The 26686-nt window shown below is 49.7% G+C and overlaps 1 protein-coding gene and 1 pseudogene across 4 annotated transcripts; one reads left to right on the top strand and one right to left on the bottom strand.

Moving 5' to 3' along the window:
- The first annotated feature begins 58 nt into the window (after positions 1 to 58).
- Positions 59 to 26686, top strand: Itga10 (integrin subunit alpha 10). 4 transcript variants are annotated; one of them, XM_045138306.1, is made up of 30 exons: positions 59 to 206; positions 1997 to 2108; positions 2482 to 2591; positions 2792 to 2883; positions 3081 to 3195; positions 4726 to 4853; positions 4998 to 5146; positions 6191 to 6341; positions 6907 to 7072; positions 7202 to 7275; positions 7555 to 7699; positions 9007 to 9155; positions 10012 to 10155; positions 10287 to 10490; positions 10744 to 10874; positions 12063 to 12229; positions 12319 to 12461; positions 13138 to 13251; positions 13446 to 13531; positions 13951 to 14092; positions 14884 to 14976; positions 15118 to 15194; positions 15315 to 15404; positions 16244 to 16328; positions 16517 to 16630; positions 16846 to 16926; positions 17007 to 17120; positions 23576 to 23671; positions 24775 to 24888; positions 25196 to 26686. In XM_045138306.1, exons 1-30 carry the CDS (start codon positions 155 to 157, stop codon positions 25259 to 25261), a joined length of 3504 nt encoding a protein of 1167 aa, XP_044994241.1. In that variant the 5' UTR covers positions 59 to 154; the 3' UTR covers positions 25262 to 26686. The 4 variants fall into 4 exon arrangements, with proteins under 4 accessions (XP_044994241.1, XP_044994242.1, XP_044994239.1 ...); XM_045138307.1 differs by having other exon boundaries at positions 10284 to 10490; positions 15318 to 15404; XM_045138304.1 differs by having other exon boundaries at positions 10284 to 10490.
- LOC123456059 lies at positions 8240 to 8716 on the bottom strand (annotated as a pseudogene).

Genomic DNA, 26686 nt, shown 5'->3' with positions numbered 1-26686 from the left:
CCTGCAGTTCGCCACCATCCCTCCTCCCATTCCTTGCAACTTTATTTTTAGCTGGAAGCAGGAGGGGGCAGGATAGGAGGGAAGGTAGCGAAAACAGAAAAGGAGAGGACCAGAGAGACACAGCGACTACTCACACGGGACAGAGCCCCCGAGCATGGCTCCCCTCCTGTTCCCTAACGGGTTGGTGGCCCTGCTGCTCCTGGCAGGTGAGAGACGGTGACTTTCTTGGTTCGCGTCGGGAACAGAAGACATGGGGTGCTTAGCATGGGGGCCATTGGGGTTCAAGAGAGGGGGTTAGGGTAGGAAGTCAATAGGGACTGTGCATTCACGTCCGTGGCCATGTCCTTATGCGTCCACGGTCAAGGGCCACTACTGCCCTAGGGTGTCTCATACGATTTGTACCTAATTATCTAAAACCTTTGCCCCAAGCCCTGTAGGAGTGCGAGACAGAAAAGACACTGTATGGCCTTCCACGTGGCCTCCCTGATTCCCACTACCCCTCTCCCCTTGCTAGTCCCTGGGGCGTGAGGCTCCTATGCGGGTCAGGGCTCTGTCAATTAGCAAGTGGTCGTTCATCCTGCTGGCACAGGCTGCCAGTTTCCTGGACATACAAAACACCTTTCTGAAAGTGAGCGCGGTTTAAGTTAGCTTGGTAGTGGGGTGTGTGTGTGTGGTTGGGGGGGGGTGACCTGAGAGAGTACTTGAAAGGAAGGGCACAGTTGGGAAGAGAACCATGGGAGGAACAAGAGGCGTGGAATTTTCCCTTACCGCTGCCCTATAATCTTTGTTTCCTAAAATACCAGCTCCGATTTTAAGGGAATTGGGGTCAGAAGGGAAGAATTAGCAGGACCCAATTGAGGGGGGGGGGGCGCGCTGAAGAATGGGCTAGAAACCATGGAAGGGACACGAGGCAGCAGCCTGGTGGGGGACTTTGGGGAGACAGGACCTTTGTCAAAGATAGACGGCAAGCTATGTGTGTGGGCGAGCGGGTAGTCCGCCCAGTTAATTACCACTGAGGTTGCCAGAAGCAACTAGAGACCAACACTTTAAAGAGTGAAAGTGTGACAATGTCACTAGGAGTCCAGTTGAGTCAGAAAGTGGACACACAAACACAGTGTGTTTGTCCCTCTCTCTGTTCTCCCTATGTCCTGGCTTTGGGGGGGAAATAGTTCCTCAGTCCCTGCAGACAGGCCCCTTCTCTCATTGGACCCTCATGGCTGGCAGAGGAAGATGCGTAGGAGGAATGATGTGGAAAGAGTAACTTCACTTTTCCAGACATATCTGCAAATGAGATTTCTTCTTTTTAAAAAAAATATATATATATTTTAGTTATTTATTTGAGAGAGAAAGAGAGAACGGGCACGCCACAGCCTCTATCCACTGCAAACGAGCTCCAGATGCATGTGTCCCCTTGTGCATCTGGCTTACCTGTGTACTGGGGAATCAAACCTGGATCCTTAGGCCTCACAAGCAAATGCTTTGACCACTAAGCCATCTCTCCAGCACCTGCAAATGAGATTTCTTGTATTTATTTATTTATTTGAGAGCAACAGACAGACAGAGAAAGAGGCAGATAGATAGAGAAATGGGCACGCCAGGGCCTCCAGCCACTGCAAACGAACTCCAGATGCATGCGCCCCCTTGTGCATCTGGCTTACGCGGGTCCTGAGGAATCAAGCCTCGAACCGGGGTCCTTAGGTTTCCCAGGCAAGCGCTTAACCACTAAGCCATCTCTCCAGCCTGCAAATGAGATTTCTGTGTGGGAATGGAAACGCAGCTGTGCATCCACATGGCACAGAGGACACAGGACCCCAACACAGGGAGTCACCCCGTTAATGACATTGAGTGCTTGGCATTGACTGAGGCCAGGAGAGCGTATGAAAAATACGCAGGCCGAAGCGCTGAGGTTAAGGTGTCGTGTCGGTGGTTGTCCGTGGACTGACTCATTCATGCTCACTCTGTGATTGTGTCCCCCCCCCCCCCGCTCCACCCATAGGTCTCTGCTTCCCCTTTAATCTGGATGTGCGTCACCCACGCCTATTCACGGGGCCACCAGAGGCTGAGTTTGGATATAGTGTCTTACAGCATGTTGGAGGTGGACAGCGATGGTGAGGAGGAAGCCCGCATGTCATGGGGTCAGGACTGAGACCGTGCTTAAAGAGGAGAGGGAGGGCTGGGCACACGGCGCACGCCTTTGATCACAGCACTCGGGAGCAGAGGTAGGAAGATGGCTGTGAGTTCAAAGCCAGCCTGAGACTCCATAGTTAGTTCCAGGTCAGCCTGGGCTAGAGTGAGACCCCGCTTCGAAAACACACACACACACACAAAGGGAGGAGAGGGAGGCAGGGTAGATGGGTCTCTAAGCGTATCTGGTCTTTTGAAAGCGACGTGGGCTCTAAACTTGATCCCTTCATGCACTTTCTCCCTACCTATATCAAGGGTCATGGCCACCTGATGTTTATATTCACATCTTCCTCTCAGGATGCTGGTGGGAGCCCCCTGGGATGGGCCTTCAGGCGACCGGAGGGGGGACGTTTATCGCTGCTCTATAGGGGGAGGCCACAATGCCTCATGTGCCAAGGGCCACTTGGGTAAGAAGATGCCTAACTTTGAAACCCTAGTAACTTTGACTCCTTATCCACCAGCTTTTTTGCCCCCATAACCTGTGTATTCCCTGTCTCCAACTTGGTACTGACCCCTTTTCATTTCTCTTTCAAACCACCCCAACCTCAAGCACCCTGTCTATGTATGACTTACGATGACTTCTCCACTCCCTGCTCCCCACCACCAGGTGATTTTCAACTGGGAAATTCATCTCATCCTGCTGTGAATATGCACCTGGGAATGTCTCTACTCGAGACAAATGGTGATGGGGGATTCATGGTGAGCTAAAGGAGGGGTGGCGGGAGGGTCTCTGAAGGTTCGTGGTAGGGAAGAGGGTATTGTGTGGTAAGCAGAACTGATCTGCACGGAGCGGCAAAGAACTCATGACCCCGGAGAGCAAAGTGGACAGCCGCCTGGGGAGCTGTGCGCGTGTGCTTACGCTGCCAGCCTCTTCTGAGGGCGCCCTTCCCCCGCAGGCCTGTGCCCCCCTGTGGTCTCGTGCTTGTGGCAGCTCTGTCTTCAGTTCTGGAATTTGTGCCCGCGTGGATGCTTCCTTCCGGCCTCAGGGAAGCCTGGCACCCACTGCCCAACGTGAGCCAGAGGACGGGCTTGAGGGCTCCGTTCCCAGAAGGGGTGCTGGGTGGGGAAAATGGAGCAAAGGGATAGGGTCCATGACAGAGGGTCTACATGGATGTCTTGTTATTATCTACGTATCTGCGTGGACATCTCATTACTATCTAATTATCTAAGGGTCTGCATGGATGTCTCTTTATTATCTAAGGGTCTGTGTGGGTATCTCTATTATCTAAGGGTCTGCATGGGTGTCTCTTTATTATCTAAGGGTCTGCATGGATGTCTTTTTATCATCTAAGGGTCTACATGGACGTGTCATTGTTACCTAAACTGTATGCAATAGCACTCCATGTTTCCTAATGTTAGGATCTGGACTCCTTACCAAGGGATCAAGACTGCACGATGTGGTCTAACCAATTAAAAAGCCTCAGCGTGTCCCTTCACACCCCTGTGCTTTGGGGTGTGACATTGACTTTGGGGTGTGACACATTCCCCCATGCATCATCTGTTTTCATTCCTCTATTTTCCCATCTAGCCTGTACTCTGCCCAAATGTATCTCCTTAGATTATTTGTTTGTTTGTTTGTTTGTTTTGTTTTGTTTTTCAAGGTAGAGTCTCATTGTAGCCCAGACTGACCTAGAATTCATTATGGAGTCTCAGAGTAGCCTCAAACTTATGGCGATCCTCCTACCTCTGCCTCTAAGTGCTGGCTAAATACCTGGCCCCTTAGATTCGTCGTTGTCTTAATTTTTTGCTTTTGTTTTTTGAGGTAGGATCTTGCTGTAGCTCAAGATGACCTGGAATTCATTTTGTGGTCTCAGGCTGGCTTCAATCTCACAGCCACCCTCTCACCTCTGCCTCCTGAGTGCTGGGATTAAAGCCATGAACTTGACTTCATTCATCTCTGTGTGTGTGCGCGTGCGCGTGTGTGTGTATGTATTAGTTGTGTATATGTCCATATCTTTGCCCACATCTTCTTTTATTCATTTCTATATTTATATGGGCTGGTACGGCACTTTCCTAGCATAAAAGAAGTGCCTGGGCTGGAGATATGGCTCAGTGGTGAATGCCCTTGCCTCCAGAGCCTAATGGCCTAATGAGCCTGGTTCAATTCTTTAGTACTCACACACCTGGAGTTTGTTTGCAGAGATCCTGGCGCACCCATACACACTCTCTTTCCCTCTCCTTCTCTTTCTCTCTCCTTGCAAATAAATGAAATATTAAAAAAGGAAAGAAGGGCTGGAGAGATGGCTTAGCAGTTAGGCACTTGCCTGTGAAGCCTAAAGACCCCAGTTCGAGGCTCAATTCCCCAGGACCCATGTTAGCCAGATGCACAAGGGGGCGCACGCATCTGGAGTTCATTTGCAGTGGTTGGAGGCCCTGGTGCGCCCATTCTCTCTCTATCTATCTGCCTCTTTTTCTCTCTGTCTGTTGCTCTCAAATAACTAAAAATTAAAAATTTTTTTTTTAAAAAAAGGGGGTCCTGGTTGACACCACACAACTATCCTCCTATGTCTTTGTTTCCCATCACTGGCCCCTTCCCCCTAGGCTGCCCCACATACATGGATGTGGTCATTGTCTTGGATGGCTCCAACAGCATCTATCCGTGGTCTGAGGTGCAGACCTTCCTCCGGAGGCTGGTAGGGAGACTTTTTATTGATCCGGAGCAGATACAGGTAAGACAGAGGTAGTAGGAACGGGCTTGGGGGAGGGAGGTGAATGTAGGTGGCCTCCTCAGTGGCATGTCTGCATTGGTCTGTCCCATCCCCTCCTCCCTTCGCCGTCCATCCTCCCCATCCGGGGGCACGCTTTATTCCCAGGTGGGGCTGGTCCAGTACGGGGAGCGCCCTGTACATGAGTGGTCCCTGGGAGACTTCCGCACCAAGGAAGAGGTGGTGAGAGCCGCGAGGAGCCTCAGGCGGCGGGAGGGACGAGAAACAAGGACCGCCCAAGCGATCATGGTGGCCTGGTGAGGCGCTGTGAGGGGAAGGGGGCGCCTAGAGAGATGAAGTCCTGGCTAAGGGGTGGGCTTGCAGCGCCGTGCATACGTCCAAAGACACTTTGTCCATGCTTAACTTTCTAGTTACCCCACGAGTGCATGCAGGGAAAGCTAAATTGGCTGACCTGGAATTCACTATGCAGTCTCAGGGTGGCCTCGAACTCGCGGAGATCCTCCTACCTCTGCTTCCCAAGTGCTGGGATTAAAGGCGTGCGCCACCACGCCCGGCTCTGTTTTGTTTTGTTTTTTGAGGAAGGGTCTCGCTCTACCCCAGGCTGACCTGAAACTCACTCTGTAGTCCCAAACCGGCCTCAAACTCACGGTGATCCTCCTACCTCTGCCTCCCCAGTGCTGGGATTAAAGGTGTGTGCACTGCAATCGACATAGGCCATGTCTCTTTCTGTCTCTGTGTTGTTTATCTCTGTAGACAGACAGAACTCTCTCCACTCCACCTTTGATCCTGGCCCTTCAACCTCTCCATCACTCATGACTTTCCCAACATGACCCAAAACTCACCTCTGGAAAGATTTGACCTGACCATTCCCCTTTGTTCCACGTTCCCTTAATAGTTGTCTTGAGCCCGGCATGGTGGCGCACGCCTTTAATCCCAGCACTTGGGAGGCAGAGGTAGGAGGATCGCCGTGAGTTTGAGGCCACCCTGAGACTCCATAGTGAATTCCAGGTCAGCCTGGGCCAGAGTGAGACCCTACCTCAGGAAAAAAAAAAAAAAAAAGGTGCCGTAAGTGGAATGTTTGTTCAATGAATCTATGAATGAGTGAATTTTGTACTTGTTCACACTGATGATAAGCTATTCAGTGTGTCCTATGGTGTTCAAATAGTTCACCTATTACTCTGTGCTACTCTCCACGTTAGACATTCTTGGGAAATGACCTAAAAGGCAAGACTCCTCAGTACTGAAGACTCTATGTATGTGTGTGCGTGCACATATGGTGCATGCATCACACACCCGCACATGCGTGCACCCATACCTCATTGTACCCTTTCTCTTCTCAGTACAGAAGGATTCAGTCAGGCCCGGGGGGGCAGACCCGAGGCCGCCAGGCTCCTGGTGGTCGTCACAGATGGCGAATCACATGATGGAGAGGAGTTGCCAGCAGCGCTCAAGGCCTGCGAGGCCGGGAGCATCACACGCTATGGGATTGCGGTGAGCACTGACTTTGGATCTGGAAGGGTGAATGGGGAAGGCGTGGGGGACGGGCGACTTAGAGAACACCCACGGCATTGACCACTCCCAGGGCTCGGGCCACGATTTCCGTCCCTTTGCTTGAGCTGGCCATGTCGTATATCAGCTCTAGCCGGGCGTGGTGGTGCACACCTTTAATCCCAGCACTCAGGAAGCAGACACAGGAGGATCGTTGTAAGTTCGAGGCCAGCCTGGCACTACAGAGTGAGTTCCAGGTCAGCTTGGGCTAGAGCGAGACTATACCTCAAGGAAAAAAAAAAAATGGCTGAAGGAATCGCTTAGCAGTTAAGGCTCTTGCCTGCAAAGCCAAAAGACCCAGGTTCGATTCTCCAGGTCCCACATAAGCCAGATGCACAGGTGGCGCATGCATCTGGAGTTCGTTTGCAGTGGCTAGAGGCCCTGGCATACCATTCTCTCTCTCTTTCTCTCATAAATAAATAAAACTTTCTTCTTTTTTTTTTTTTTCAACTATATCAGCTCTTAACATCTTACTTTACACGACTGATGGATCTGATCTTAAACTCAGGTCCTTGGCCACTACCTCCGGCGGCAGCGAGACCCCAGCTCTTTCCTTCGGGAAATCAGAGCTCTTGCTAGTGACCCAGACGAGCGATACTTCTTCAATGTCACTGATGAGGCCGCCTTGACGGACATCGTGGATGCCCTGGGCGACCGGATATTTGGCCTTGAGGGTAATAATTCCCCTGGAGAAATGGGGGACCTGGTTGTGGTGGCGTTCTGGCACACAGGTGGGCTGCTAGAAGGTGAGTTCAGTAGAGTGAGTTCTCCTGACAGAGCCTTCCTGTGTTCTCGTGCCCAAGGGTCCCATGGAGAAAATGAAAGCGCCTTTGGGCTAGAAATGTCTGAGATTGGTTTCTCCATTCATCAGCTAAAGGTTGGCCAGACTCTGATTCTCCTGACACCCCATCGCCAAGCCTCTGATCTCTTCACAATGCTCCCCAGCCTCCGGACTCAGATAACTTTAACCCCCAACAATGCCCTCCCTGATTCTTCATTTAACCAACCTTCTTCCTCACCCGCTATGCTTTTATGTGCGCGGAATACCCTTAGCAATTGGCTGACGCCTGGACGGGTGTCTCTTTTTTTGTTTGTTTGTTTTCCTTCTTATTCCTCGCTGGCTTCTCAATGACTGCATCTTGGTTCTGCCCTTCAGGACGGGGTTCTCTTTGGGATGGTAGGGGCCTACGACTGGGGGGGCTCAGTGCTGTGGCTTGAAGAAGGTCGCCGCCTTTTCCCCCCACGAACGGCCCTGGAAGATGAGTTTCCCTCTGCGTTGCAGAACCATGCGGCTTACCTGGGTAAGTAGCAGAGGGTTGCACAGGCCTAGGGGAGGAGGAGGAGGAGGCAAGCCCGAGTGGGAATATGAGCCTTTTTTTTTTAATATTTATTATTATTTAATAGTAATAACTGTTAGTAATTTTTTTTGGTCTTTTTCATTTTAAACAATGTTCAAGTTTATTAAACAAATTTTAAAAGTCCATAAAGGGCTGGAGGGAGGGCTTAGCTATTAAGGCGCTTGCCTGCAAAGCCAAAGGACCCAGGTTCGACTCCCCAGGACCCACATAAACCAGATGCACAAGGGGGGCGCACGCGGCTGAAGTTCGTTTGCAGTGGCCGGAAGCCCTGGCGCTCCCATTCTCTCTCTCTCTCTCTCTCCCTCTTTCCCTCTCTTCCTGACTGTAATAAATAAATAAAAAATTTTAAAAATTTGGGGAGGGGGTATGATGGAGAATGGAGTTTGAAAGGGGAAAGTGGGGGGAGGGAGGATATTACCATGGGGTATTTTTTATAATCATGGAAGTTGTTAATAAAAATTTGGAAGAAAAAAATTTTTAATTTTAACAAAAAGTCTTGTAAAACTCATCAGCTTCAAGGCTTATTTTGTTGCCAACTTTTGCATGTAACTTTCACATCTGCTAAGACTCACTGAACTGATGTCACCCTGGATTCTAAGCATCAATTTCTTCTTGCAAGGTTTTCTTTGCTCCTTCTAACATTTCTTGGGTTTCTTCCTGGAGTTGCTTTTTTTTTTTTTTAACTTCTTTTTTTTTTTTTTTTTTTTGGTATTTTGAGCCAAGACTGACCTGGAATTCATTATGTAGTCTCAGGCTGGCCTGGAACTCACAGCAATCCTACCTCTACCTCCCAAGTGCGGGAATTAAAGGTGTGCACCACCACACCCGGCTTTTTACTTCTATTTTTTCCTTCAGCTCCATGATTCCTCTCGTGTTTCCTGCAAAGTTGTTCGTTTTCTGTCAATCTTCCAAAGTAACATTGGCGTCCTCTGCCACTGCCTTTCTCGTGGTGGCTGCCATCTTGGACTCTAATTTTTTTGTTTTTTCAAGGTAGGGATCTCACTGTAGCCCAGGCTGACCTGGAACTCACTCTGTAGTCTCAGGGTGGCCTCGAACTCATGGTGATCCTCCTGCCTCTGCCTCCCGAGTGCTGGGATGAAAGGCGTGTGTCGTTCCCTCTTAACTGATGCCGTTTCTCACGGGTCTCTTGCTACTGCCCTCGAAACCTCTTCCTCCTGGGCCTGAAGTCAGCCCTCCACTCTGGCCCCACCTTCTTTCCCTGTGACATCTCCTGCCTTCCTCTTCCCCAGGCTACTCCGTCTCCTCCATGCTTTTGCGAGGTGGACACCGCCTCTTTCTCTCGGGGGCTCCTAGGTTTAGACATCGAGGAAAAGTCATCGCCTTCCAGCTGAAGAAAGATGGGGCTGTGAAGGTCGCCCAGAGCCTCCAGGGGGATCAGGTATGGCATCAGGGGAGGGTGGGACCCTTGGATTCCCCAGGGGCTTCCAGACTGAGGGAGAAGGGTAAGGGAGAGGCTGAAAAGTCTATGCTGCATTCTGGTTGGCAGAGTCGGTCAGGGGTTTAAGGACCATATTGGGGGCTGGAGAGATGGCTTGACAGTTAAGGCGCTTGCCTGCAGAGCCTAAGGACTCATGTGCGACTCTCCAGATCCCGCCTAAGTCAGAGGCACAAAGGTGAGGCAAGTGCAAGGTCCAACATGCCCACTAGGAGGCGCAAGCATCTGGAGTTTGATTTCAGTGGCTGAGGCCTTCGCCCTCCAATTCTCTCTCCCATTCTCTCTCTCTCTCTGTCTCTAAAATAAAAAAAAGTTAAGAACTTATTTATTTTTATTTATTTATTAGAAAGAGAGAGCCAGGTGTGGTGGCATGCCTTTAATCCCAGCATAGGAGGATCCCCATGAGTTCAAGGCCATCCTGAGACTACATAGTGAATTCCAGGTCAGCCTGAGCTAGAATGAAACCCTACCTTAAAAAAGAAAGAAAGAAAAGAGAAGAGAGAGAGAGAAGTGGGTATGCCAGGGCCTCTAGCCACTACAAACTCCAGACACACATGCTACCTTGGGTATCTGGCTTACATGGGACGTGGAGAATCAAACCTGGATCCTTAGGCTTCTCAGGCAAGTGCCTTAACCACTAAGCCATTTCTCCAGCCTTCTCCCACCCCACCAAAAAAAAAAAAAAAAAAAAAAATTAAAAAAGGATCACACTGGCTGGTGAGTGTTTCCCACTAAGTCCACCTATCTACGCTCACCTTTTCTTTTCTCTGGGGGTCTTCACCACCCCACCCCTCCCCAGATTGGCTCATACTTTGGCAGCGAGCTCTGCCCATTGGATACAGATAGGGATGGAACAACCGACGTGTTACTTGTGGCTGCTCCCATGTTCCTGGGACCCCACAACAAGGAGACGGGACGTGTTTACGTGTATGTGGTGGGCCAGGTGAGAACTGCCGGAACCCTCTAGGGCACGTAGAGGGGCGGAAGGGAGGGAGGAGACATATCTGAAGGTCTGAGGGCCCCTGGCCACCAGATTAACGTCTTCTTTCTGTCCCTCTTGTCTCCCCCCAGCAGCAGTCTTTGTTGATGCTCCAAGGAACACTTCAGCCGGAACTCCCGCAGGATGCCCGGTTTGGTTTTGCCATGGCTGCTCTTCCTGATCTGAACCAGGATGGTTTCGCTGACGTGGCTGTGGGGGCACCCCTGGAGGACGGGCACCAGGGAGCACTGTACCTGTACCACGGAACCCAGAGTGGAGTCAGGCCTCACCCTGCCCAGGTCAGTGATGCCAAGACAAAGGGGACACGGTGGCAGGGAGGGGAATGGGGGGCTGTGCTTATAGCCCCCTTGGCTTTTATGCACAGGCGAGAAAGGGAGGTGGTGAGATAGGGTGCAAGTTTGCTGAACTAGGGACTCCTAAACACAGGCAAGTTCTGCTTATTCCCTTGCCCGATGGGAATAAGAGAAGTCTGGCTGCAGACCCGAGATGCCAGGTCCGTGAGTCCTTCAGCTTCCCCTCTCTTCCTCCCAGCGGATTGCTGCTGCGTCCATGCCGCAGGCCCTCAGCTACTTTGGCCGAAGTGTGGACGGCCGGTTAGATCTGGATGGAGATGACCTTGTAGATGTGGCTGTGGGAGCCCATGGGGCAGCTATCCTGCTCAGGTGAGGAGCCCCACCTTCGGCAGGTGTGGACGGCGCAGCATGGCCGTTAAGCAGACTCGCAGGGGCTGGAGAGACGGCTTAGTGGTTAAGGCCTATGAAGCCTAAGGACAAAGGTTCGACTCCCCAGAACCCATGGAAGCCAGAAGCACAAGGAGGCACATGCATCTGGAGTTCATTTGCAGTGGCTGGAGGCCTGGACACTCCCATTCTCTCTCAAATAAATAAATTAAAAGCAAAAGAGAAAAAAGAAAAAAAGGGCTGGAGGGATTGCTTAGTGGTTAAGGCGTTTGCCTGCAAAGGACCCAGGTGCGATTCCCCAGGACCCACGTTAGCCAGATGCACAAAGGAGTTAGTTTGCAGTGTCTGGAGCCCTGGCATGCTCCCCCCCCCAACCTTTCTCTGTCAAATAAATAAATAGGAATAAAATATTTTAAAAAGTAAAAAAAAAAAAGCCAGGTGTGGTGGTGCAGGCCTTTAATCCCAGCACTTGGGAGGCTGAGGTAGAAGGATCACTGTGAGTTTGAGGCCACCCTGAGACTACATAGTGAATTGCAGCTGAGCCTGGACTAGAGTGAGACATTACCTCAAAAAAAAAGGGCTCAGATTTGGGTTTCTTGGTTAATTTATGCCTAAATTCCTAGTTTATAGAATGATTATAATAATTTCCCCTACCTTATCAGTTTACTGTGAAAATCTAACAAGATAATCCATGTAAAGATTTTTAGCAATTAGCACTTTTTTGTCTGTGTGGTTTTTCAAGGTAGGGTCTCACTGTAGCCCAGGCTGACCTAGAATTCACTATGTAGTCTCAAGGTGGCCTTGAACTCACAATGATCCTCCTACCTCTGCCTCCTAAGTGCTGGCATTAAAGGAGTGTGCCACCAGACCCGGCTAATTAGCACTTATTGATTATACTGAGTGTCACAGCGTTCTGGGAAGGGTGATAAGAGTTCACCCCCCCCTCCAGAAAAAGAGTTCATCCAACACTCAGGTTTTGTTTTGACTGCTGGAAGACAAACACTGAAATTGTACTTTTTGCCTTGTTTTTTCTTTGCTTCTTGTGGTTCTAAGAATCAAACCCAGGTCCTCAAGGGCTCTACCTGTTAGCTACAATCCCCAGCCTGGGGTTCTATTTCTCAAAGGACTTAACCACGGACTGCTGGAATTTCTTTCCCACCCTGTCCCCAGCTCCCAGCCCATTGTCCGTGTGGCCCCCTCACTGGATGTGAAGCCACCCCATGTTAGTGTGGTTCAGAGAGACTGTAGGCGGAGAGGCCAGGAGGCAGCGTGTCTGACTGCAACCCTTTGCTTCCACGTCACCTCCCACACTCCAGGCCGCTGGGATCGCCGGTTCTGTGAGTGTCCTGGACAGTGGTCACCCTTTACCTGCCTTGATATCTGCACCTCTCCTCTCTCCACCCTCACACCTGCCTCTCTCGTTCAGCTATCCGGTTCTCAGCAGCACTGGATGAGTGGATGTCGGGCGCACGCGCGGCGTTCGACGGCTCTGGCCAGCGGCTGTCCCCTCGGCAGCTCCAGCTCAGTGTGGGGACCGTCACTTGCGAGCGGCTGTTCTTTCATGTGCTGGTGAGGACCAGGAGGAAGCGCTTGGACTGGACCTAAGAGGGAGGAGACAGCGGGGTCAGAGAGGAGGCTCAACTGGTTCAGCAGTAAACTGAATCTGAGAAAAGTGAGACCCTTCACTTTGTGGTCAGGCTGATATGGACTTGAAACCTAGCTGTACCATTTACCATCATGTACTCTGGCAAGGCAGTTAACCTCCAAATTTGTTTCCTTTGTCTGTATCAAAGGAGTCAACATCAAAGGAGTTGTGTTAGAATTAAGTTTAATAGCATTGAGTTTAAAACTTCAGGACAGGAGCGGGGTGTGGTGGCTCACCCCATTAGACCTCGAAAAATCAAAACAAACAAACAAACAAAAACCCCACCTTAGGGTAAGCGGGGTGTGGTGGCGCATGCCTTTTATCCCAGCACTTGTGGGGATGGGGGGTTAGAGAGGCAGAGGTAGGAGGATCACCATGAGTTCAAGGCCACTCTGAAACTACATAGTGAATTTCAAGTCAGCCCGGCTAGAGTTAGACCCTGCCTCAACAACGAAACAAACTAACAAAACTTCACGACAATGCCCAGGACATAGAAAGCACTCCATAAATGGCCGCTACAATGACCCCACTCTTCCAGGGGCCTGGGTTGGACTCTTACCTCTGGCCCCCATGGTCCATCTTTGACTCTGGTTTCCCCAGGATACATCAGATTACCTCCGCCCAGTGGCCTTGACCGTGACCTTTGCCTTAGACAACACCACAAAGCCAGGACCTGTACTGGAGGAGGGTTCACCGACCTCCTTACAAAAGCTGGTTAGCAGTTCCCAAGCCCCTGCCCTGCCCCGGGTCCCAATGCTGCCCACCCCCCAAAGGAATTCAAGAGAAAGGGGACGAGGGTGAATGAATGGTAAAATCTGACTTGGCCCCGGGATCAAAGCGGATCCGCCCTTGTCCCTTCATCCCCCCCCCCCACTTCTTTCTCTCAGCCCTCAGAACCTCTCTTCCAGGTCCCCTTCTCAAAAGACTGTGGTCCTGACAACGAATGTGTCACAGACCTGGTGCTTCAAGCCAGTATGGACATCAGAGGCTCCAGGTTAGATGAATAAGAAAGAGCTGGCATGGGCTGGAGAGATGGCTTAGCGGTTAAGCGCTTGCCTGTGAAGCCTAAGGACCCCGGTTCGAGGCTCAGTTCCCCAGGTCCCACGTTAGCCAGATGCACAAGGGGGCGCACGCGTCTGGAGTTCGTTTGCAGTGGCTGGAGGCCCTGGCGCGCCCATTCTCTCTCTCTCCCTCTATCTGTCTTTCTCTCTGTGTCTGTCGCTCTCAAATAAATAAGTAAAAAAAAAAAAAAAAAGAAAAAAAGAAAGAGCTGGCACGCCAGGGTGGCCTGAGACAGACTGGAAGGGACTCGAAGAAGCTACAGGGCTGATTCTTACCCCCCCAAAAAAAATAACAAAAGTGAGACTTGGTTGTCCTTTATCGCCTGGTGTGTCCTTTCCCTGCCACTCTTAGGAAGTCCCCATTTGTGGTTCGAGGTGGCCGGCGGAAAGTGCTGGTGTCCGCAACTCTGGAAAACAGGAGGGAAAATGCCTACCACACGAACGTGAGCCTCAGTTTCTCCAGGAACCTCCACTTGGCCAGTCTCATTACTCAGGTGCCTTTGGAAGAAGGGGCTGCAGGGAGGGGGAAGAACCGGGATCTGGCTTTGACTGTGAGCTGCTCTGGAGAAACCCTCCATATATATATTTATTCTTTTTTGTTTGGTTTTGGTTTTTCGAGGCAGAGGATTTCACGCTAGCCCAGGCTGACCTGTAATTCACTATGTAGTCTCAGGGTGGCTGTTTGTTTTCCGAGGCAGGGTCTCACTCTAGCCCAAGGCTGAGCTGGAATTCACTATGGAGTCTCAGGGTGGCCTTGAACTCATGGCAATCTTCCTACCTCTGCCTCCTGAGTGCTGGGATTAAAGGCGTGCGCCACCACACCCGGCCATATCTTTTATAAATGTATTATTTATTTATTTGAGAGAGAAAGAGAAAGAGAGAATGGGCATGTCAGGGCCTCCAGCCACTGCAAACAAACTACAGATGCATGCACCTCCTTGTGCATCTGGCTTACATGGGTCCTGGGAATCAAACCATGGTCCTTAGGCTTCACAGGCAAATACCTTAACCATTAAGCCATTTCCCCAGCCTGAAACCTTCCATATTTAAAGACCGTGGGAGAGCCAGGTGTGGTGGCACACCCCTTTAATCCCAGCACTTGGGAAACTGAGGTAGGAGGATGGCTGTGAGTTCGAGCCTAGCCTGAGACTACGTAGTGAATTCCACCTACAGTGAGACCCTACTTAAAAAAAAAAAACATAATAAATAAGTAAAATGAAGGCTGTGGGTAGGGGAGCAGTCACAGCTCCTGCTGTAGCGCCCACTGCCGCTCCTGTGTCTTCAGAGGGACGGCGCAGTGAAGGTGGAGTGTTCGCTCCCTTCCCTCCATGCCCGGCTCTGCAGCGTGGGGCATCCAGTCTTCCAGGCTGGAGCCAAGGTGAGCCCGGGGAAGAGGCCTGGCTCTGGGAGAACAGGAGTTGGAAGCTTGGGTCCGGGCAGCTCGGGCGAGGAGGCACACAGGGGCTCTGTCCCCTGTGGTTTTCTACAAGGGGGAACCTGCCGTGCCCATTGCTCCCAGGTGACCTTTCTGCTAGAATTTGAGTTTAGCTGTGCCGTGCTGCTGAGCCAGGTCCTGGTGAGGTTGGCTGCCACTAGGTGAGAGCAAAGGAGTTCCCTCCCAGTCCTCTCCTATTGGGTCTTGGATGGGATTTGGGGGAGCAGAGGGGGTGTCTGAGGAAGGGCTGGAATGTGAAGCTTTCTACCCTGACCCTACAGCAGTAGTCTGGAGAGAAGTAGGACCCTTCAAGATAACACAGTCCAGACCTCTGCCTACGTCCAATATGAGCCTCACCTCCTCTTCTCTAGGTATGACTCGGATCTGATCCCGGACTCATGATGCCCTTCTATATATCTTCCCTCTGCTTCCATGTGCTTCAGAGTTCCCAGAAGCAAAAATCTTTGCTGCTTTGTCTTATTTTCTCATATATATATATATAGTCCCATACATATATATAGTCCCAGGGTGGTCTTGAACTCAGTGACCCTCCTACCTCTGTTTCCCAAGTGCTGGGAGGAAAGGGGTGTGTCACCACGCCCGGCTAATTTTCTTCACTCTCCGTCATGGTGAGCCTTTCATGGCTGAGATAAGGAGACATGGGCTGTGGCCATAAAGTTGGTGTCAAGTCTGTGCTATATTCCATTTAAAAAAAAAAAAAAAGATTTGTTTTAGCTGGGCGTGGTGGCGCACGCCTTTCCTCCCAGCACTTGGGAGGCAGAGGCAGGAGGATCGCCATGAGCTTGAGGCCACCCTGAGACTACATAGTGAATCTTAGGTCAGCCTGGGCTAGAGTGAGACCCTACCTCAAAAAATTGAAAAAACATTAAAAAGTCATTTTTATTTATTTATTAGAGAGAGAGAGAAAAAATGGGCATGCAGGACTTCGAGTCACTGCAAGTGAACTCCAGACGAATGTGCCAACAGGTTTATGTGGCGTATGTGGGATCCGGAGAATCGAACCTGGGTCCTTAGGCTTCGTAGGCATGAGCCTTACCCGCTAAGCCGTCTCTCCAGCCCTATTCCGTTTCGTTCTTCTCCATACACCCGCCTGTCTGTCCCCACACTGAACTACCTTCCCTCAGTCCTTGTCTCTGTGCGTTGATCATGAGCCCCCGTGTCTCTGACTCCTGACTTGGTGTCCACACAGTGAGTCCACTCTGCATCGCTATGAGGTTCACCCCTATAGGACCCTCCCAGTGGGTCCTGGCCCTGAGTTCAAAACCACTCTCAGGGTGAGAAGCTGGAGGAGGTCTTGCCTTGATAGCAGGGTGGGGCTGGGAGGGAGGGCCAGGCGCTGGGGCCGGGGGAAGTGTGTGGAAGGAGTCTCCCTGGATCTGGTGGTCTCTAAGGGCGAAAGGGAATAAGGTGAGGAAGGGGCTTCTGTTTCCCGCTGATCAGCCCTTTTAACTGCTGCTCTTAGGTTCAGAACCTCGGCTGCTACGTGGTCAGTGGTCTCACCATCTCAGCCCTCCTTCCAGCTGTGGCCCAGGGGGGCCACTACTTCCTGTCACTGTCTCAGATCATCACCCGCAACGTGAGTTTTTGAGAAGCCCTGTCCTCTGCGCTGGTGGGCTCGCCGAGGCTGGGTGCCAGCCGGGTCAGGAGTCAGGCCCCCGGGGGGGGGGGACCTTTCTCTCACAGGTGTGATTCTATCTTTGGGAGGCAGGAAAGGGTGCGGGTGGTCTGTTTCCACTCTGCCTGGAGTGGCTGGTCTCCCGTGGGAGGCTTTTCAGGGCGGCTCTTCTCTAGGCGAGCTGCACGGTGCACAACCTCACCGAGCCCCCGGGGACCCCCGTGCAACCCGAGGAGCTTCGGTACACCGGCAGACTGGTACGAATCCCCAGAGGGCGAGGGGCGTGGAGGCGGGAAACGGTGTTCCCGTGCCCTCATCTGTCTCTCGCTTCCCATAGAATCAGAGTAATAGTCGGTGCCAGGTCGTGAAATGCCACCTTGGACAGCTGGCAAAGGGGTCTGAGGTCTCTGTCGGACTGCTGAGGCTGCTTCACAATGAATTTTTTCGGAGGGTAAACTTTTTCTTTTCTACTATTCCCCTTTTTCGCTTCTTTCTTTCTTTTTATTTTTTTTTAAACTTTTATTTATTTATTTGAGAGCGACAGACACAGAGAGAAAGACAGATAGAGGGAGAGAGAGAGAATGGGCGCGCCAGGGCTTCCAGCCTCTGCAAACGAACTCCAGACGCGTGCGCCCCCTTGTGCATCTGGCTAACGTGGGACCTGGGGAACCGAGCCTCGAACCGGGGTCCTTAGGCTTCACAGGCAAGCGCTTAACCGCTAAGCCATCTCTCCAGCCCTCTTTCTTTCTTTCTTTTTTTCTTTCTTTCTTTCTTTCTTTCTTTCTTTCTTTCTTTCTTTCTTTCTTTCTTTCTTTCTTTCTTTTTGTTTTTTTCCAGGGAGGGTCTCAGTCTAGCCCAGACTGACTTGGAACTCACTCTCTAGTCCCAGGCTGGCCTCGAACTCACAGCAATCCTCCTACTTCAGCCTCCGTAGTGCTGGGATTAAAGGTGTGCGCCACCACACCCAGCCCAGCTCCTCTTTTGATTCTATCTTGAAATATTGATGAAGGTTTTGGAGGTAGACAGACGCATGTTCAAGTTTCAGTTTTGCCTCTTACTATTTGAACATGAGCGGTTCATTTCATCCCAATAACATTCTCTTCTTCCTGATCTTTAAAATGGGAAAGATAATACATATCTCTTGAAGCTTATGCGAAGAAATAATGAGATGGGGCTGGAAAGATGGCTTAGCAGCTACGGTGCTTGCCTGCAAAGCCAAAGGACCCAGGTTTGATTCCCCAGGACCCACGTAAGCCAGATGCACAAGATGGCACATGCATCTGGAGTTTGTTTGCAGAGTCTGTAGTCCCTGGAGCACCCATTCTCTCTCACTTTCTCTCAATTAGAAAAAACAAAACAAACAAAAAAAAAAAGGGCTGGAGGGATGGCTTAGCAGTTGGGGCATTTGCCTGCAAAGCCAAAGGACTCAGGTTCAGTTCCCCAGGACCCACATAAGCCAGATGCACAAGGAAGTGCACACGTCTGGACTTTGCAGTAGCTGAAAGCCCTGACACACCCACTCTTTCTTTCTGTCTGTCTCTGTCTCTTTCCCTCTGACTTTCTCAAATAAATAAATAAAACTTAAAAATTAAAAGAAAAGAGATAATAAGAGGGGCATGTGATAATTGCTCATTAACACCTAGTAATTGTCTTGTCATTTTCTTCTATTTATCATCCCTTAGTACTGTATTAGTAATGAGTTGACATTTACAGGTACTTGAATCAGTTAATCAAGCGCCTATTATAGGAAAGGTTCTGTGTTAGGTTGATGCTGAGGAGATGAGTATCAAAATTTAGGATCATAGGATCATAGCGGGGCCTGGTGGCTCACACCTTTAATCCCAGCACTCGGGAAGCAGAGGTAGGAGCATGAGTTCGAGGCCACCCTGAGACTACATAGTGAATTCCAGGTCAGCCTGAGCCAGAGTGAAACCCTACCTCGAAAAACCAAACAAACAAACAAAACAAAGGGCTGTGATAACCCTTAGCTATGCTGAAGCCAACATCATGCCCTTAAACCTAACATACCTGGTAGTTTTTAGTTTTTATTTATTTACTTATTTTCAAGCACAGAGAGGTGGGGGGGGGGCACATCGGGGCCTCCAGCCATTGCAAAGGAACTCCGGAAGCATCTGGCCTCACATGGGTACCAGGGAACTGAACCCTGTTAGGTTTTTCAGACAAGCACCTTAGTGGTTAAGGCACTTGCCTGTAAAACCAAAAGACCCAGGTTCAGTTCCCTAGTACCCACATAAAGCCAGATGTACAAGGTGGCGCATGCATCTGGAGTTGGTTTGCAGTGGCTGAGAGCCCCGATGCGCCCATTCTCTATATATCTGCCTCTTTCTATCTCTCTCACGATCTCTCAAAGAAATGAATTAAATAAATAAATAAAAATTAAAAAGAAAACTTAGGATCGTGCCTAGCCCACTGTAGGTGCTAAATACAATTTTGTAACATGAGTTAACATAGTGAGAATGAGATTGCATAGCCGAGAAGGATCTAGATTATGGAAAGTCTTGGGAGCTGGGGAGATGAAATTGAATCAGATATGACAGGCACTGTGAAGTCAGTGTGAGTTCTTGAGTGCACAGATGGCATAAATGGCTACTCAGCAGTAGGAGTTCATACTGTATGTGTCCATTCAATGCATACCTTGAATAACACAAGGTCCCTGGGATGTAGGCATGTGTTTTAGAAAAGTCAAATCTGACAAACCAAAACCGCACTTTCTCCCTTCTCGTGTTTCCACTTTTGACGTGTGTGCACACTTGTACGCATTGCCGAGCATTGAACCCAGGACCTCTGGGATGCTAGACACGTATTCCATCACTGGGTATCCCTAGCCATTTATTATTTATTTATTTGGTTTTTCGAGGTAGGGAATTCACTCTGTAGTCTCAGGGTGGCCTTGAACTCACAGCAATCCTCCTACCTCTGCCTCCCAAGTGCTGGGATAAAGGCGTGAGCCGCCACGCCCAGCTATTTATTTATTTATTTCTATTAGAGAGAAGAGAGAGAGAGAATTGACCTGCCAGGGCCTCAGCCACTGAAATCAAACTCCAGATACTTGCTCTACCTGGTGGGCATGTGCGACCTTGTGCATCTGGTTTACATGGGATTTGGAGAATCCAACCTGTGTCCTTAGGCTTTGCAGGCAAGTGCCTTAACTGCTAAACAATCTTTTTCAGCCCTCTCTAGCCATTTTTATTTGTGGGTTTTTGTTTTTTATTTTTTCTCGAGCCAGGGTCTCACTCTAGCTCAGGCGTACCTGGAATTCACTATGTAGTCTCAGGGTGGCCTGGAAATTGTGATGATCCTCCTACCTCTGCCTCCTGAGTGCTGGGATTAAAGGCGTGCGCCCAGCTGTATTTTTTTTTTATTAATTTATTATTACTTTGGTCTGCAGCTCAATTTTTTAAAATTATTTATTTATTTATTTATTTGAGAGTGACAGACACAGAGAGAAAGAGAGGGAGAGAGAGAGAATGGGCGCGCCAGGGCTTCCAGCCTCTGCAAACAAACTCCAGACGCGTGCGCCCTCTAGTGCATCTGGCTAACGTGGGACCTGGGGAACCGAGCCTCGAACCGGGGTCCTTAGGCTTCACAGGCAAGCGCTTAACTGCTAAGCCATCTCTCCAGCCCCCCAGCTGTATTTTTTAATTTGATAGGGTGTTGGTGAGTTGCTTAGGCTGTCCTTGAACTCACTCTCCTCCTGACTTACTTTCCTGGGGGCTGGGATGCCAGGCGTGCACTGCCATGCTCAGTTTACTCATTCACGTAGTGAAACATGTAAAGGAACCAGTACACATGTGATGCAGACGCTGGGGACACAAAGGCTAATAAGACGCAGTCCTTGTATCGGGCGTGGTGGCGCGCGCCTTTAATCCCAGCACTTGGGAGGCAGAGTAATAGGATCACCATGAGTTCAAGGCCAGCCTGAGACTACTGAGTGAGTTTCAGGTCAGCCTGAAACCCCCCCCCCCAAAAAAAAAAAAAAAAGATAATAATAAAATAAAGACACAGTCCTTAACCTCAAGAGCCCCATAGGTCAATGGCAAAAGAGACAATTAAGAAAATACCAGGAGAGCCAGGCATGGTGGCGCACGCCTTTAATCCCAGCACTCGGGAGGCAGAGGTAGGAGGATCGTCGTGAGTTCGAGGCCACCCTGAGACAACATAGTGAATTCCACATCAGCCTGAGCCAGAGTGAGACCCTACCTCGAAAAACCAAACAAACAAAACAAAAATCCAGGGGCTGGAGAGAGGGTTCAGCAGTTAAGGCGCTTGTCTGAAAAACCTAACAGGGTTCAGTTCCCCGGTAACCATGTGAGGCCAGATGCACAAGGTTATGTGTGCATCCCGAGTTCCTTTGCAATGGCTGGAGGCCCTGATGTGCCTCCCCACACCTCTCTGTGCTTGAAAATAAATTAATAAAAACTAAAAACTACCAGCTATGTTAGGTTTAAGGGCATGATGTTGGCTTTAGCATAGCTAAGGCTTGTCACAGGCCTGTCTCATGGCGGGAGTGTGAGTTTGTGTGTGTATGTGTGTGTGTGTGTGTGTGTGTGTGAGTGTTTTCTCACTTGATATCCTCACAAAGACAATAGGATTCACTCATGGGGCTTCTACTCAAAGGCCCCACTTCTTTCTTGTGTGTGTGTGTGCGTGTGAATTTTTTAATTTATTTTTTGTTTCTAATAAGATTAAGATTTATTGGTTATTTTTTCTTTTTTTTTTCAAATTTTTATTAACAACTTCCATGATTATAAAAAATATCCCATGGTAATGTCCTCCCTCCCCCCACTTTCCCCTTTGAAACTCCACTCTCCATCATATCCCCTCCCCCTCTCAATCAGTCTCTCTGTTATTTTGATGTCATGATCTTTTCCTCCTATTATGACGGATTTATGTAGGTAGTGTCAGGCACTGTGAGGTCATGGATATCCAGGCCATTTTGTGTCTGGAGGAGCACGTTGTAAGGAGTCCTACCCTTCCTTTGGCTCTTAAATTCTTTCCACCATCTCTTACGCAATGGACCCTGAGCCTTGGAAGGTGTGATAGAAATATTTCAGTGCTGAGCACTCCTCTGTCACTTCTTCTCAACACCATGGTGCCTTCTGAGTCATCCCAAGGCCACTGCCATCTGCAAAAAGAAGGTTCTCTAATCAAAAGTGAGAGTAGCATTAATATGAGGGTATGAACATTAAGAGAAGTACTTACTGGGCAGTTTGGTGAGCATAGTATATACATTTAGCCAGATAGCAGCAGAGATTACACCCCTAAGGCTCATGACTACCCTTGTAGATTTTCAGTATCAGGGATGTATTCCTTCCCATGGAGTGGGCTTCCAGTCAAATTAGAGGGCAGTTGGTTTCCACCATGATAGCCGTGACACTATTGCACCCGTTGGCTCATTTTGCCTGGCTGGCCAAATATAAGGCTTGCAGTGTCCACTGTGGAGTATCTTCACTGGTAATTTCTCTCTCTCCCACTGAACTGCATGCAGAATGGCTTCTTCCAGCTTTCTGTCAGCTGGTCTACATGGAGGAGGTTTTCAGCTCAGTTCCAGCAGGATTTCTCAGTGACCTTGCAGCCCAAGTATGTGGAGTCTTCAGCAATAGGGTCTTACCATCTATTCCTGGTGGGAAACCAAGGGCCTCGGCAATGGCCTGTAATGTTTTGGGGGCATCAGGGACCTCCCTGGCCAACAACTCACTGGATGGTATCCCATCCCTGGCACTGAAAATTTTCTAGCAACAATCTATGGCTCCTGAGTGTTTCATTGTCCAAAAAAGTAGGTTTCCATACGATTTATTTATATCCTCTTAGATTTTTATTAGCCCTCCCTCCACCTTTCCTTTACCCAATCACTTCCCCTGACCTCACTTGGGAAAGGCCCCATTTCTAAAGGCCAGAGTTAAATAAAGAGTCTGCTCCCAACATGTCACAGTGGATACTGAATTTCAACACACTGAGGCTCACAGACAGTTGAACTAGATCTAAACTGTAGTATCAGAGTTGGTGGAGTTCAGAAGAAACATTTCTGTGGTCTCAGGGAGGTTCACCTCAACCTGAAGGAAGGGCAGGGGTTACCCAAGGGAAAGAGAGATGGAATACATTCCAGGCAAACAGTTTATTTCTAGGACCAGAGGCCCATTGGTTTCCTACCTTTTTGTTTGTTTGTTTGTTCGAGGTAGGGTCTCACTCTAGCTCAGGCTGACCTGGAATTTACTATGTAGTCTCAGGGTGGCCTGGAACTCATGGCGATCCTCCTACCTCTGCCTCCCAAGTGCTGGGATTAAAAGTGTGTACCGTGTGAAATACTGTAGTTTCATATAAAAAAAAAAAATCTTAAGATTAATATGCTAGCTTTGCCTACTGTGAATGTATTTTATTCAGAGACTATGTATAAATACTCAAAAGTGGAAGTCATGGTCAGTGTTGTAAAGAATTTTATTCTGATAAATGAGAAACTGGATATGATGGCAAAACAACTATTTTCTCAATAAAATTTTAAATTGCCAAAAAAAAAGTGTGCACCATCACACCTTGCTTTTCTACATTTTTTTAAAATTTTATTTCTTTATTTATTTTAGAGAGAGGTAGATAGAAGGGGCATGTCAGGACCTCTAGCCACTGGGAACGAACTCTAGATGCATGTGCCACCTTGTGCATCTGGCTGATCTGAGTACTGGGGAATCGAACCTGGGTCCTTATACTTCACAGGCAAGCACCTTAACCACTAAGCAATCTCTCCAGCCTGGTTTTCTACTTTGTGTGTGTGTGGTCTTGAGAGCCCTGACAACTGTGCCACGCAGGCTCAACTTTGTTCTTGGGGCTCCAAAGAGCCCCACCACCTGATGATGACTCACTTTAAGCGTTTCCCACCCACTTGTTCCGCAGGCCAAGTTCAAGTCTGTTACAGTGGTCAGCACCTTCGAGCTAGGAACTGAGGAGGGCAGCGTCCTACAGCTGACTGAAGCCGCCCGTTGGAGTGAGGTGGGCCCGGAGACTGATTTGCGAGCTATGAAAAGAAGGCTTTTATGGGATGAAGTAAAGGATGAAAGGATGGGCTTTCTTTTTTCTTTCTTTTTTTGAGCAAAAGTATCACTATTAGAGAGCAACCAGTCAGTCAGAAGTGATCACTGATGGGCTGGAGGGATCGCTCAGTGGTTAAGGCACTTGCCTGCAATGCCCGGGACCCTGGCTCCATTTCCTAGTACTCACGTGAAGCTAGGCACACAAAGCGGTGCCCGCATCTGGAGTTCGTTTGCAGTGGCTAGAGGCCTTGTGCACCTATTTTTTTCTCTCTCTCCTTGCAAATAAATTATTTATTTATTTATTCGAGAGAGTGAAAGAGGCAGACAGACAGAGAGAGAGAATGGGCATACCAGGGCCTCCAGCCACTGCAAACAAACCCCAGACGCATGCGCCACCTTGTGTGTCTGATTTACATGGGTCCTGGAGAAGTGAACAGAGGTCCTTTGGCTTTGCAGGCAAACACCTTAACCACTAAGCCATCTCTCCAACCCTAAATTATTATTATTTTTAAGTTTTTTTGTTTATTTTTATTTATTTATTTGAGAACAACAGACAGAGAAAAAGAGGCAGAGAGAGAGAGAGACAGAGAGAATGGGCACACCAGCGCCTCCAGCCACTGCAAATGAACTCCAGATGCATGCGCCCCCTTGTGCTTCTGGCTTACTTGGGTCCTGGGGAATAGACCATTGAACCAGGGTCCTTAGGCTTCACAGGCAAGCGCTTAACTGCCAAGCCATCTCTCCAGCCCTTATTATTATTATTTTTTATTATTATTTTTAAAAGCGATCAATAAGGATGCTAGGGCTCCGCAGCTACCGCTTCTGCTTGGGTTCCTTTGCTTTGATTAAAACGATGTCCTTTATTCTATTTGAGGGCTGCCTTTCCTATAATGTGTGGTGGGGCTAGTTTCCTTGAAGGACATGGTGCCTCACGCCTGAATCCCAGCACTCAGGGTGCTGAGACAAGAGGGTTGTGAGTTCAAGGCTAGCCTGAGATGCTTGTCTCAAAAACAAACACACACACACACAAGAACAAAACAAAACTCCCTTCTCCTCACACAGAGCCTCTTGGAGGTGACCCAGTCCCGCCCCGCCCTTGTCTCCCTGTGGGTCCTCACTGGCAGTGTCCTGGGGGGACTCCTTCTGCTGGCTCTCCTTGTCTTCGCCCTGTGGAAGGTGAGCACTGATTTCGTGGGGTGTGGGGTGATGGTGCCCGCAGGCTGAGGGTAATCTTTGATTCTACCAAGAAAAAAAAAAAACAAAAAACGGGATTGGTGCTGGGCAGCCGGGCAGGCTGTGGGTGTCACTCCCAGACCTCCACAGGACTTCACAAATGCTGGCTGAACTCATCTAAGCCAAAGAAAATAAATCTGAATCCCATCTTTGGAAGCTGAACAAAAGTGAAGACCTCAGATAAATCTGAGGGTTACTGGCAAGGTCCCTTATTTGGCAATGCCTCATTATCTTCTTTTTCCTCCTACAGCTTGGCTTTTTTGCCCGCAAGAAAGTCCCCAAGGACGAAAAGAGAGATGACAGGCCGCAGCAGTGAATGTACAAAGAGGCGCAGAAGGTTCCCCTTGGCAGCTTTTTCAAGAGACGTGTGTCGTAAAGATGCCTGCAGGCTGGAAGGGGACGAGCAGCTTCGGGACGGTCTCTCCTGACCTGACTTTTGAGTCGCGGGGATGCTGCTGGCGTCACCTGGGACGGGAAGGGCTGGCACCCACCGAGGCCGGCAATGCCCCCCACCCTGCGCTGGCCTCCTCTTCACGATCCCAACACTGGGCTCATTGGGGCCCCTGTTTTCCCCATTTCCAGGAATCAAAAATTATTATTATTATTATTATTATTATCATTACCCAGGTCCCTGATTCCTTTCAGAGTCCCTCGTCCTCCCTCGCAATTTGGCAAGGATGCCAGTCATCGGTGGTCCCTCCCCCCTCCCCAACACACACCCCAAACTCTCACCTTCCTGCCTGCTGCTTCCCCGCTCCACAGGAGGGAGCTGACGTTGGCTTTCGAGAAGTTAAGTCAACATGTGCTGCTCTCCCGTGGCCTCCAGTGATTCATAGGGCCGGATGGGGAGAGGGTGGAGAAAAAGCCACAAGAGACATTCCGTATAAATGCAAGGAACAGAGATCCCTTTAGACAGGCAACAGCCATCTCCCTCCCCACCCCACCCCCCCGAAACCTGAGACTTGGCAGTGCACTCGCCCGCCCTCAGGTGCTGGAGAAATCGAGCTGCCCCCCTCCCTCCCCACCCAGGCCTTTTTTTCTGGGGGGGGGGGTCGGTGTTCCAACCCTCCGCTTACTCCCCCCCCCCCAGAAAAGCCGGGGGCTGGTGGTGGGTTTTCTGGAGCCAGGCGCCCCCAAGTGGTCGGAGATGGAATAGCAGCGAAGACTCCCCGAGGCGGTGTTTTTTCCACTTCTCTCAAAACCCTGGGTTTGTTTGTTGTTGTTTTTTTCCACTTTTCTTGAGCCCCAGTTGGGGCCTCCTTGTAGATAGCAGAGAAAAGGGTGGAAATCCTCTCACATCACCAGCTTTGGGACACGGCAGCCCCAGAGGCTCTGCATTAAGAAGCCGGAGTGGGGCTGGAGAGATGGCTTGCCTGCAAAGCCAAAGGACCCAGGTTCGATTCCCCAGGACCCACGTAAGCTACATGCCCAAGGTGGCGTTCTGGAGTTCGTCTGCAGCGATTGGAGGCCCTTGCGTGCCGATTCTCTCTCTCTTATGTAAATAAATAAAATAAAAATATTCTTAAAAAAAAAAAAAAACCCGAAGTGGGGGAGGCCCTACTGGCAAAGAAGTCTTGACTTGTCCTGTACTGGTTGCGAGGCACAAATAACTCCTAGTTCTATGTTGAAGGCTTTCCTCTGTTGGAATGAGTTTGCAACATTACTTGATGTTTACTGGGAATCCCCAGGTTAATTTCTATATTTTGGTCACGGATAATAAAGGCAACCGGATTCTCACAGA

This window comes from Jaculus jaculus, chromosome 19 (genome assembly GCF_020740685.1).
Source record: "Jaculus jaculus isolate mJacJac1 chromosome 19, mJacJac1.mat.Y.cur, whole genome shotgun sequence".
Lineage (NCBI taxonomy): Eukaryota > Metazoa > Chordata > Mammalia > Rodentia > Dipodidae > Jaculus > Jaculus jaculus.
This window is presented reverse-complemented; position numbering and strand designations above follow the sequence as displayed.

Excerpts from the sequence above, each read along its gene's own strand:
- Itga10 (XM_045138304.1), top strand. The coding sequence starts at position 155 with ATGGCTCCCCTCCTGTTCCCTAACGGGTTGGTGGCCCTGCTGCTCCTG. Across the intron at positions 2,592-2,791 it reads ATGTGCCAAGGGCCACTTGG|GTGATTTTCAACTGGGAAAT; the intron begins GTAAGAAGATGC and ends CCCCACCACCAG. Across the intron at positions 7,073-7,201 it reads CCGGATATTTGGCCTTGAGG|GGTCCCATGGAGAAAATGAA; the intron begins GTAATAATTCCC and ends CTCGTGCCCAAG.